Here is a 12889-nt window from a genome sequence, read left to right as displayed (position 1 = left end):
ACAATCATTAATTAATTTTTTTTTAAAACCTTATGTTTTTTTGTCCCATATAAAAAACCGATAAGTTTTTTTTGTTAAGAGATACATTCACAGACCAAAAATATGTATCATTTTGGCAACCACACACAAGCTTTTGTTAAGTGCTTAGTATATTATTTGTTGACAATTTTCTGAACATTTTCCAATTTACTAGCTACTACAAAACTTAAATCCTATCCATGTGAAAACGTATACAAATGAACAGCTTGTAAAAAATATAACATAGCGAACAAATCCCCGCTTTTAAAAATATAGAAGTTAAGAACTCATGTTATGGGCCTAGCAAATTACTAAAGTTAACGTATCAAAACATTTGAAGATGCTTAAATCTTTTAAATCATCCAAATCAATTTTTTGACAAAAATTGTTCAAAATGTTTCTCCCTGAAATTAAGCTTAAAAAAAATTTAAATATCTAGCTGTTTTCTTAGATAGCTTTCTTATTTTAAAATAAGCTACATTAACGGCTTTAAGCTCAAACAAGATTGATGTGCTTTGCTAAATATTAGTAAATTTCAACTTACCGATGAGCTTAATAAGCTTAAAGTTTTGTTTTTTTGAAAAATAAAGTTCACTTAAAACAACTAAAATCACACACTTTTATAAATTCCATTACAATTTCTTTATTTTAATTTTTCGGATAAACTATAGAAAAAAAAGTAATGAAATGAACACTGCTTACGGAACCATCCAACCTCGAAAAAGAAAACCAACACTCTAATGTCATTTATGTTTTTTTATGACTTTATTAAAACTTTCTCTGAGGTAAATATATATTCATATTGCATTTAATTGAATTTTTAGCTTAAAGTGCAGTTTAAATTTTCTTTTAAATATTTTTCATTTTTTTTTCAATTTGTTGTGATTTTCTAATCTAAAATACGTACGAAATTTGGAAAATTTTAAAATACTTTACCTAATTTTGTTTTGTTTAGTTTAATTTTTAAATATATACTCGTAACTATGTTGTTTTTTTTTAATTTAAATTTAATTTAACTAGAATACATATAAATTAGTTTTAATATATAAATTGTGCATTGAAATGGACAAGAAAAGGAAGGACAATTTTTATAAATGTTGTACATTATACAATTAAACTATTAGATAATAATAATTGTTGATTGAAAAGGTAAGTGGCACTTTGTACTTGTAAAGTATTTATATTATATATATAAGTAGTTTATTTTGTTTTCGAATGTTTCTTAGCTTATAAGCGTTTTCTAATTTTGTTTTCATGTTTTGTTCAATTTACATCTTTTTTACTATTTCTACTCGTCGGAGATGAATCCTGGAGCGCTAATCGCAGCTGCGAAGGTGATCCCTCAATAACGTTTTCTACAAACACAAAACAAAGAACAAAGAAACAAAGAAAACCACACAAAAATTTAAATTTACTTTAAATATATCTTGTTTGTTTATATTTTAAAATATTAAAGAAAATAAAAGAATTTAAAAAAATAGGTAAATATTTTATGAATATATTTCAATTAAATTATAGTGAATGAGGAAACCTTGAGTTTTCTCTAACTGAAATACAAAATATCAGAACTTTCTTCACTACCGGGCGGAATAAATGGCGTCATAAAATCATAGTAGACTGGGTAACGTGGTTTGAATGATTCCCCATTGTCAGTGGTAATGTTAGTCATGCTGACATTATGCAAATATTCAGTATCATCAAAGAAGCGTTCACTTAGTGCCATGGCATCCTCATAGGAAGGAGGCACTGCAATAGGATTAGAAAAATTCAAGAATACTTATAATTGTTTCTGATGGACCTTATCATCATAATAATGATACTTACCCATTGGAACGTACTCTGGTGGATTATCACTATCCGTCACAATCAACGACGGAGTCTGTTGTTGTTGTTGAATAATTTCCTCATTGGTCTGATGACGACTCAAAGTTTGATCATCCATTATTGGCATACTACCAATTGTTAATGGAATTTTCAGTTTGATTTTCCAATGAAAATCCGTTGGCTTAACTATAATTTTTATAAAATACGAAACAACTATAGGACATGGAAATTTCGATGAAGTTGGTGGTATCGAGAGAATTTCCAAACTACCACGATACACTTTACGACTCCATCGAAGAACATTTCCGAATTTTTTGCGAGCTATAAGATTCTTATCCAAGCGATATTCATGCTGTGGATTGTGACTTTCGTAGCGTACCTCTTGCTTTAGTTTGACATCACATTCGGTTATATCAATTGACGATTCATTATTTATATAGAGTACGAAATTTATCTTTTGGCCAGGTGCGTAGCCACAGTATGGCGTTGAAAATTTCACAGTTAATGGCCCAGTTGGACAGCAAAAACTCCAAAAGCGTTTGCGATCGAGGATTTCAAGGGGAACCTGTATCACCGTAGGAATTATAATAAGCTTTAAAACAACGAAATTCTAGGGCGTATGAGTATTTTTTTTTAAACAAAGTAATTATCATACAGGAAAACGAACTTACTCTATAAATTGGATCCGAATTTAAATCTATTGGATGTATAACGGTGAACGGCAATTTGTAAACTTTCGGATACCGTCCTGGCCGATCAATTGTAGTTACAATTTCATAGTGTATTTGCCCATATTTCCCATCGAATGAGGTTGGCAAATTATTTGGCAGTATGACATGAAACGCATATGTATATTCGCCGGCTAGCCAATCAATAATTGAACTATTTGAACAGCTACCCAAGACATAAGATCTCGATGATAGATATGATTTATACGCACGACATGCAGCTCGTTCGCTGTCGCGCGGATAACCCTTTTTTATCCAACGAACTTTGGCATATCCACTAACAGTAATATGAATTGCTGAAAAATTCAAACAAACAATAACATACCAGTATGTACATAAAAAAATTCTAAATTAAAGATAAAAATGAAAAATCGTATCCTGAATCAGACTTCAGGGTGAAAAATACGACCAATTCTACTCTCTTTTAGAGACTGCTATGATGCTATGGGAATGGGGGTGTGAGTGAGGTTGAAAAATTTAAAGCCCCCCATACTTGGTCTCTATGGCTATGAGTATTATTATTGAGCTTAAGGACGAAAAGTTGGCAGCCTCTTCATAAAGTTATTAGACGATTGTGCAAATTATTTGTCCTTGTGCTGAATATGGAGTAAAAATATAAGTGCGTATATATTCCGACATATACGGAATTCTGATGTGCAATGTGTGATAGATTTGATTTATAAAAACTGTTATTGGGTACATGAATGTCCTTAGGCTTGGGGATGGACGGAATTAACCTTTTATTTATTGCTTTAAGGGGTAAATGTATACTTTAAAAAATATCATAATATAAAATTTTGAATCTGTTTTTGGTAAGAACCAGTCAAGCTAACCGAGCCAGAGTTCCCACGTTAAGTTTTATGTATACAAGTTTTCTTGGGAAGGAAAAGGTTTTTAAAACAAGTATACTTCTGTCAGGTCATTCGAATGCTCAAATTAATCTTACGTACTTTACGTACGTAAAACAAGAAGATAGCAAAAAAAATTCTCCATATATTCTGCTAAAAGCACCCAAACGTAAACTTAATTTAATAATCCTTGACCTTTAAACCAACAAAAAAAAACCGGCATAAATATGACTCAAAAAGAACCAACAATATATATGTATGTACCTAGTACTAGTACCATGACTGCGACTAAAATATTAAAAAGAGCTTCATTACATACAAATGCACTTAAAAATATTATCATTTCAGAAATTGTCATCGCTCCATTATTGTCATATGTGGATCACTATCTCGAGGAATTCAGGCTCATATTGTAGCTACTCACTACTTTATTGGATATAAATAATAATTATCCTGCTGCAAAATCCATGGGGGTCTTGACTATTAATATTTCAAGAGTATACTCTACGCAGAGGTACATACATACATATGTATATGTAGTTGTATGCATATAGCATATTAAGCGATAACCCTTTTCTGTCTTGCATGACTCGGGGAATCAAAACAAAAAACATTGCTGCCATTATTAAACGACATTGTCATTAGAGTTAGAGTGACCATTTGTCTTGTATTTTGAAATAGCTTTCTAATGAAAACGTGTTAAAGACTCGCCGGCCAATCTTAGACTTAATTTGAATATTAAGGTTTTGACACTTTGACAAACTAAAATTTTAAAACATTGGGGTTTTCTTGATCTCCAAATTTACAAATAATAATTTTTCTATTTCAACAAAGTTTTCTGTTTCAAAAGTTCTAGACTGAACAAATTTGGTAAGACTGTCATACAGACAGAAAGGCAATAATACTTGTTTAAAAAAGGATAGAAAGTTGTACTAAGCACTAAACTAACTATGTACATACATAAATTGCTCGCTTATAGAATAAGTATAAAATAAACAATGTGTTCACTCTTCAAATGAAAATGATTGGCGCGCATAAAGGAAAGGGTCGTATTTTTACACATAAAAGTGACTCATAGCTTTATTATAGGTATACACGGTCATCCTCATCAGCGACAACACTTATACGCGCGTGTATAGATAGACAACTTTATTATTAGGTTACCTATAGCTGTAACCCACCTTTGATCCTTTTTGTTGTATCGACATTGAGTTCGACAACACCGGACAGCTCCTGACCAGAATAGTAAACACCTTGGGGATTGTGGTCGAAGGAGATAAGGCACTCAATTGGCATAGGCACAAATTCCTTTGAACTTAAATTGTTTCCTGCGGCAGCAAGTTAACCTTCGCCTCTTTCTTTTATTTTTAATAAAAATTATTCTTAATATTTATGTATATTCGTTGTTTTTATTTGTCTTCTTATTTGTATCCTTTGAATACGCCTATAAACTAGTCTTTTATTTTATACTCGTATATATATATTTTTTTATTTTGCTTCTATTATGAACAAATTTTCACAGATTAAAATCACTAATGTATGAAAGCACTCCAGAGTTCACAATTTGACATGGCTGAGACACAACAACAATAACATATAAAATAAAGGACCTTGTGTCGTAATTTATGCACACACGCTGCGGGTGTGTTTTTTTCGTTTTAGGGGCGTGTAGAAAATAAATTTACTTCTTGGGAAAAATGTCCTAAGATTCTATGTGACAAAAAAAAGTGACAATTTTGGCTATAGTAATTTATTTTCCAAAATTTCTTATTTTGGCATAGGTATGAATGTTCTTTTTGGAAGATGAAGTTAGGTCACCGGCACGAAATCTTCTTTTAAATAAAACAATTGATAAAAATGCTATTATTTATTATTTGTTGTCGAGGGATCAGGCTTAGCGTTTAATAAGGTATTTATTTAAACGAATATGTATCGACATCGACAGCCAATAATATACTATATATTGAAAAAGAAGGAATGTCCGCAAAATTTTATAAGTTACTCTTTGCTAATGTAAAACCGAATGTCAACTAAAGGAATGGCTTTCAAACTGACAAGGACTTCGCGTGAGTACTCGCGGGAGAAAATCCTATTTTTTTTTGCAATGTTTTTTCTTCCTTTGTTCTTTATTTGTTGTTCGTTGTTCGATTGCAATACAATAATATATTTTTCACTGCCATGCGTATAATTGCGTATAGAAAAAAAAATAAGTTTAATAGGGCAATAGGACATTTTGACAGTTGTTGTCATTGGATGTTGAAAGCTCTTATTTGTTTTTTAAGCTGGCAGCACAATCGTTATTATTTGAAGAAGCTTTTATATTTAAAAAAAATACCGTTATATTCTACTTAGGAAATAAAGCTTTATATTTCATTAAATAAAATACATGAAATTATGTTTTTAAAATCGATGTAATTGCTTCGAGAAGACTGCATATAAAGGGTGATTTTTGAAAAGCTTTAGGGAAGTCTTACAAAAAAACACATACAATTAAAAAAATGGATGGAATCTTTATTTGAATAGATAGTATGGTCCATATAATTTAATGTTTGAAGATTATTTAATGCAAATGTTGACTTTGACTGCGCCTCAAATGGTCCACCCGGTTCGTCCAATTTTAGTATATACAACATTTCGGCCGGTATCTCACGAATAAATGCTTCAATGCTGTCTTCTATAGACATGGAGCTTCAACATAGCCCCACAAAAAATAGTCTAAAGGCGTTAAATCGCACAATCTAAGCAGCCAATTGACCGGTCCCAAACGTGAAATAAAATGTTCACTGACCACATGTCATGCAAGTCAAGCTTTTGGTCCAAAAAAAGTTGGATATCATCTCACCGTAGCGCTCACTATTCACAGTTACGTTACGATTCGCAACATCTTTAAAGAAGTACGGTCAAATGATGCCACCAAACCGCACCAAACTGTGACTTTTTCTGGATGCATTGGCAGCTCTTGCAATGCTTCTGGCTTATATTCACTCCAAAATCAACAATTCTGCTTTTTAACGTACCCTTTGACCCAAAAAATGAGATTTGTCACTCGCTGGAAGAAGCGCGCGATGAACTTTCTTAACAGAGCACGCATTTGTACAATTAAATTCAATAATTTGCAACCTTGTTCGTTTGTAAGACGATTTTTTGTTAAATTATAGACCAAGCTGAAGATGTTTGACAGTAAAACAAAACACGAAATGTGCGTTAGATGCTTAAACCAGTATTGTCAAGAAGATATTAGCTAAAAAATCACCCTTTACATACACACACATACTTATAGCGAGATTATCTAAAATGTAAAACAACTGTTTTTCGAAAAAGATCTATCAAAATAGTACTTAAATATGTATCAATACTTTTAATTCTGCCAAAGTTGTTCGCACCTATTTCAAGGTCATAGGATTATTCAAGTTTCTACAATTCCGCCTTTGCTTTTGGTACCGAAAAAGGTTTTATGTCTTTTCACACAAAACTATATAACCCAAATAAAAAATTTCTTTGCTCCCGAAACAAATATATTATTATAATGTCGTAGTACGATTTGGGCAATATTACCGCACAATTAGGCATTCAAACTTTTTTGGGTTTAATGAAATTCCAAAAAAAAAACAAAAGCGTATTGCCCAAATAAATAACGCCAAGATATTAAAAATGTCATATCACCCAAAAATGTTTTCAAAAGAAAATACTACAAAGCCCAAAATCAATGCCATATTGTAAAAATCAACTTTAAAATATCATAACGCCCTAAAGGCTTCGTGTATTTTAGCATTTGGACGTTCAGACAAAATGTTTGTTTATAAAGGGAACTACAACATTTATAAATATAATATGATAATAATTTCCGATCGCCCAAAAAGTCGGAACCTCAAAAAAGCATTGTTGGCCGTATAGTGAGCACAAGCTGAGGGTTGCAGGAGGTTGACCCAAAACAGATACTTCACTTTTAATAAGCGTCTCCGAGCCTACAACCACCCAAAATGTTTGCTAAATAAAAAATGTTGGGCTATATGACATTTTTAAATTTGTGCTTTACGACATTGAAAGTTGGTTTAGGTGATATGACATTTTATTTAGGATTTGTGTCGTTTTCTTAGTGATATTTTATACTACGTTTCTCTCTTTGGGCTTTATGTCATTATGTGTAGCTGGGTGATAAGACATAAGAAACGATAGAAATCATAATCGGCGTATTGCCCAAAATATCCAAAATCTTAATTCAAACGAAAAATTATCTTGGACGTTTTTTTATTTCGGCTTTAAGACACTCGCGATTTATTTTTAAGTTTTTGGGCTTTGAAATCAATTGTGGGATTTATGACATTTTACGATTTGGGTGTTATCGTTTTGGACTAAAAGACCTAAAGCCATCGAAAAACACGAAAACCACACAAAAGTTTTTTTTGCATGGGACACAAAAATGTGTTTGTCTTTGAATGCCAATATTCTAGAATATCTCAGCAATTTTACTATTCGAGTAAAACTCAAATTCTCCACATTTCAAGAGTAAAATATATCAATTATTTAAGTTTTCCATCTTATAACCATAACTTAGGAAGTTATTGTAATCGTTTCGATTTAACACATTGAAAACTTTGACATTTATAGGGATTTCGAGATTTCAAACAAATGGTACTAAAAGTAGTTTAAACCTGATTTTTGGCGCGAATATCTTGAAAATACTTAAGCATAATGCCTACTAATTTTATCTTTTAATATTTTTAAAATTCAATAAAACACTTAGAAAAATTGAATTGCCAGTTTTGTTTGTAAAGAAATACAAATCTGTCAGAACTACCACACAAAATTAATAAAAACTCTAATATCTTTAGAACAAAAGGAAGTATTATTTCTTAGAATAACCCCATAGGTATTTTTTAATGGGAAATACAAACATTCAAAAATGTTTACTAAAATTCAAATAAATTTATGTTTGAATACAAATTGTAATATTATGATTTAGTTTGGTAATAGTTTTTGACTGAAGCATCATAGGAACAAAGAAAGGTATTTACTCCAAACATTTTTTATCTCGCACAAAATGATTTTATTAATCTAATAGGAAGAAGTGCAGATTGGGAAGTTATCTGTGTGGTCGTGGAGTATGAAACTAAACTGTTTTCTTGGATGAGAGATGCAAAACCAAACCGATTTAAAAATAAAAACCATTCATTTCCTCGAACTTCGGTAACCACAATCCTTAAGTTTTGCCCAAATTATTCAAATTATTTCAATACACGAAACCCACCTTTAATCTGTGTCTTTGGAATCCATTAAAATGTATTAATTTTTTCTTTACAACTGCCAGTGTGACACTTTGTCTGTTGATCTTTAACTTTTCTAGTGAATAAGAAAATAAGATTCAACTTAAAGATGTCTCGAAGCATGACAATGCGAAGCGCGTTTGTGACGAATTATACATGGCCTAGCTATAATTATATTACTATTATGTATAATTCTGGTTTGTTATGCAAAAAATGTGTAACTTATGAATTATAATTATATACTGTTGTATTTCATTGACACATTCCAATTCCAAATGCATATTTGAGATACAGATGAAGAGTGATCAGTTGAATATTAATGTGCATCTTCATCATCTACATCTGCACCTGGGATGCATAACGCATAACTAATATAAAATTTAAAAATCCATACATTTTAAAATGAACCAGTTATAAAACAAACAACAAACAATGCAGTTTTGTCTTACAAAACAATATTTTAATATCTTTGTATCTTCTCAAACATATTACATTACATTTTTTATTTAAATTTACAACAATAGGCGTTTAGTAGGAATAACTTAAAGTTATGTCATAGAAACGCTAGCATTTAAAAATATTTTTTCTTTAAACTTAATTACTGCTAACCAGCTTACAACAATTCCCCGCCCAAAGCACCGTATTTCTTGTTTAGTTATGATTAGGATTTCAGCTATGTGTTCTGTTTCACGTCCACCATTGTATTTGTCGTATTTTATCATAAATACTAAAATATAATGCAGTAGTCAAACTAGATTTTAGCAAAGTTGGTGCCATGCCTTTGTACAGTCCCCGAACTCCTTCCTGTTGAACTGTTAGTTTTAAACAGCTGATAACTCCATTACATTTGATGTTCTGGCCAAATGTCTGGCGGTGATTTTCGAATCCCTGAATTTGAAGACGTTTTTTGATCAAATCAAATGGATACACCATCATTTTTGAAAGCATGCCCGATGATGCGCCCATAATGAGAAGATTCCAGGTGGGCAGTTTACTGCAAAAATATATTAATAAATTGTTTGTATCAGATTGCAGTTCAAAAGCCGCCAAAAACTTACCTACGATCATCGACATTGTATATTTTTATAGCCGATTTGCTAAACAGTCGATAGAACATGAAATTGGCACCCATAAGTGGAGTGATTTGTATCAGTGCCGATGATAGGCCTCGATACAAACCTACGACACCCTCGGCACGTACAATAGCTGTAACAGCACGGGTCGCGTTGCGATAACCTTTGCTCGAATCTTGTGCCACCAAACGAGTTCGGATGACGTCGAGAGGCGTAGAAATGATAACCGCAGTTCCACCAGCCACTGCACCGCAAATGAAATTCGACAAATTTGGTTTGTCCTTGAGGTAGATTGTTTGCTTGGAATACAAACTCAACTGTTCGTATGTCCAGAATTGAGAAATTCCATACAAGATACTGAGTATTTGTGCAGGATTGTGGCCTTTCCAGAAAGCCGCAATACCCTCCTCACGGAATATAACTTTGCACGCTTGGAATATTGATACATACTTAGATTGTTTACTGGCCTGTCCTCCTAATGGTTCCACCTGCAACTGAAAGCGGATCTTCAAGACATCTAGTGGTTGACAGGTGGATCTGGTGATAGCCGCAGCAAGTCCTCCAGCTATCACTTGCTTTATCTGTTCCTTAGTGCTGTGGGTTCTTTTTTTGGGTGAAGTTGGTGCTGAAGCTATTGTTGGTTCAACAGACTTCGATTTCTCTATTGCTTGTGCTGCCATTACGGTAAATTCTTTAGAGGTTCAAGTATAATTTAATGTATTCGTTTTTTTTTTCCAATCACTAATCACACGAAAGTAATTTCATAACTTAGTTTGGAAAACAATTTTTATCTATCACCACTCACTTAGGTTGTTTGCATTCCCAAATAGTGTTTACTATTTATGTATTTCTTTTAAGAAAATGAGATAATAAAATATTCGTATAAAACAAAACCACAAAACTGAATTTCACCTTCTTCCAACCCAATGATTCTGTCTGCTGCTGCTCGCTTATCGGGTATGTTATGCTTCTTGTAGTCGAGTGCCTTCTGCTTCCTCTGTTTTGATAGCTCGGAGTTTCGTGCGCTTGCTGTTAGGTATGTGAAGATTGGGTGACCGATGACGATGACGACCCAACGTTATTGCTGGCGAAGAGGAGAAATGCATTGACTGTTTCATAAACCTCATTTAAAAAAACACAAGTGAAAACTTTCTTTTTTTCATTCGATATCTTACTTGTAAAAGACGAGTGTGTAACATTGAACATTCCGATGAAATACAAACAAAAAAGATGAAAACTGGATGTAATCAGCTGGTTTTGACATTTTGCTTTCCTTCGGTGTTTTGTTTACATTCGGAATGAAAATCCAAAAGGGGAATGAAATGGAATTAATTCTGATAATTTCATTTACAACACTGCCAAGCAGGCAATTTTAATTTTTATTTTTTATTACATTTTCTCTCTGAATATGTCAAAGCAACTGCAATAACTTAGAATGACAGAGGAGGATATTTATTAAGGGGTTATACCAACCTAGAGGCTGATTGACTTTTTGTAAATCTTTACAAGAAAACTTACAAAATACGAGTATATCATATCATTGCATACCATTGAATGTTTAAACACATTTTTGTTTTGAAAAGCTAACTGGGAAAACGGTGTTTTAGCGATTACGGCCCAATTTCATAGATAGTATTTATATATTTAACAGGATTTTAAACTGTAAAATGGGATATTTTGGTTTCACCAAGCGTTTTTAAAGCAAACAAGCTTTTAAACACATTTTAAAACTAAATGCCAATTTTTGGCTCATTAATTTTTAAAAGTGTCATTAAAAAGTGAATATGACAGCTGATGTTTTGTTTTTGTGAAATTTTTATTTTATGGAGATACAGAATGAATAGGTATACAAATTTAACATTACATTACTATTTATAATATCATTTTTATGATTTTAATTTCTAATCAGGACATAGCCTTTCCTTTAGCCCGAGGTTGCTACAGTGGATTAAAGATATTTGCTATCTCCTGCTTTGTTTTTTTCATCCACAGTCACCGCATCTGTGGCTTTATTTACTATTCGTACCTAAATTGGGCAACAATATCTATTAACCCATTTTTTCAGCCTCTTTATAATATTGTTTCCTCGTTCTCTGTTTTTTTCTTTTAATTATTGTTTATATTTTATTTTTGAACGACACATGATTACCCAAACGGTTGTTTTTGATTTTGAAGAAGTTTAGTTTTTCTCACGCATTTTGCTTAATAGAAAGAAAAAAGGGGTTTTCTTTTTACAGGGTTGTGAAGAGAACCTTATTTTAACAAAAATATCTCTGAAATTTCCCATATAAGCTTGGTAAGACTGACAAAATTTAAAGGACTGATAGAATTTTAAAAGCTTTTTGATAAAAGTGCTTTTAGTCTTTAGTTATGAAATCGAATATTGTCTTCTTTCTTAAGGGCCCACGAACGAACTAACAGTTTTTGTAACTTTTAATTGTTAATAACAAATCCTACGTGCATCGATGGAAAATGTAACTTCAAAGACATATCCTAAATTTTAAGGGTAATATTGAGATAAACTAATTTGAAGTTTTGAAAAGTAGAAAAAACGTGTGTAATTTTGCGATAACTTTTTTACAAAAATGTGTAAACCAATGACAAAAAAGTGCTTACTCGGCCATAATCGAGTAAACACATAATCGAAACTTTCGAAATCCTAGGGAACAATTTAACATACCAAATAGAAGATTTAAAAAATTCTAAAGTGGACTAACCCCTTACGTCAACTTTTGTTTTGCAAAGTACGAATATTCACACACGGACTATTTTAATAGGTAAATACACCCTAATACAAATAAAGGTTTTGATAATGGGAACTTGATCATATGTTTAATTTGTTAAAAATGTTGTGTTTCCTGGGCTTTGGTGATCAATCAGTATCAGGGTATTTATGTAACGATGGAAACCTCGATAAACACAACAAACCAGATAAATGTTTATCGACAGAAATTAACTTTCAAAATGTGAAGTTGATTTTTCACAGAGTAGATAAATTGTAATTTTAAAAACAAACAACATAAAACAACAACAAAGAAATCTAAATAAGTAAAGCAAAACATACATTTTCGAATTTCTTTCTTACATGTAGCAAAAAATTAATCAAAAATTAATATTAGGTTCCATGTATACTC

General features: G+C 31.8%; 2 protein-coding genes across 5 annotated transcripts; both read right to left on the bottom strand.

Moving 5' to 3' along the window:
* Positions 1-696: 696 nt before the first annotated feature.
* Positions 697-5532, bottom strand: LOC129942171 (arrestin domain-containing protein 17). Of its 2 annotated transcripts, none has more exons than XM_056051001.1 (5): positions 4600-5532; positions 2514-2866; positions 1843-2407; positions 1550-1764; positions 697-1373 (listed from the first exon to the last, which is right to left on the bottom strand). In XM_056051001.1, the coding sequence occupies exons 1-4, from the start codon at positions 4712-4714 to the stop codon at positions 1562-1564; spliced, it is 1236 nt and encodes a 411-aa protein (XP_055906976.1). In that variant the 5' UTR covers positions 4715-5532; the 3' UTR covers positions 697-1373; positions 1550-1561. The 2 variants fall into 2 exon arrangements, with proteins under 2 accessions (XP_055906976.1, XP_055906975.1); XM_056051000.1 differs by having other exon boundaries at positions 1600-1764.
* Positions 5533-9115: 3583 nt separating this feature from the next.
* Positions 9116-11055, bottom strand: LOC129942027 (mitochondrial thiamine pyrophosphate carrier). Of its 3 annotated transcripts, XM_056050821.1 has the most exons (4): positions 10931-11055; positions 10668-10839; positions 9741-10605; positions 9116-9676 (listed from the first exon to the last, which is right to left on the bottom strand). In XM_056050821.1, exons 3-4 carry the CDS (start codon positions 10433-10435, stop codon positions 9370-9372), a joined length of 1002 nt encoding a protein of 333 aa, XP_055906796.1. In that variant the 5' UTR covers positions 10436-10605; positions 10668-10839; positions 10931-11055; the 3' UTR covers positions 9116-9369. The 3 variants fall into 3 exon arrangements, with proteins under 3 accessions (XP_055906796.1, XP_055906795.1, XP_055906797.1); XM_056050820.1 differs by lacking the exon at positions 10931-11055 and having other exon boundaries at positions 10668-10924; XM_056050822.1 differs by lacking the exon at positions 10931-11055 and having other exon boundaries at positions 9741-10924.
* Positions 11056-12889: the final 1834 nt, after the last annotated feature.

Source organism: Eupeodes corollae, chromosome 1 (assembly GCF_945859685.1).
Source record: "Eupeodes corollae chromosome 1, idEupCoro1.1, whole genome shotgun sequence".
Taxonomy (NCBI): domain Eukaryota; kingdom Metazoa; phylum Arthropoda; class Insecta; order Diptera; family Syrphidae; genus Eupeodes; species Eupeodes corollae.
The sequence above is the reverse complement of the archived record's forward strand: the minus strand, read 5'-3'. Positions and strand labels throughout refer to the sequence as shown.

Excerpts from the sequence above, each read along its gene's own strand:
- LOC129942171 (XM_056051000.1), bottom strand. The coding sequence starts at position 4,714 with ATGCCAATTGAGTGCCTTATCTCCTTCGACCACAATCCCCAAGGTGTT. Across the intron at positions 2,408-2,513 it reads ATTCGGATCCAATTTATAGA|GTTCCCCTTGAAATCCTCGA; the intron begins GTAAGTTCGTTT and ends ACGGTGATACAG. Across the intron at positions 1,765-1,842 it reads ACCAGAGTACGTTCCAATGG|TGCCTCCTTCCTATGAGGAT; the intron begins GTAAGTATCATT and ends ATCCTATTGCAG.
- LOC129942027 (XM_056050821.1), bottom strand. The coding sequence starts at position 10,435 with ATGGCAGCACAAGCAATAGAGAAATCGAAGTCTGTTGAACCAACAATA. Across the intron at positions 9,677-9,740 it reads TACAATGTCGATGATCGTAG|TAAACTGCCCACCTGGAATC; the intron begins GTAAGTTTTTGG and ends ATATTTTTGCAG.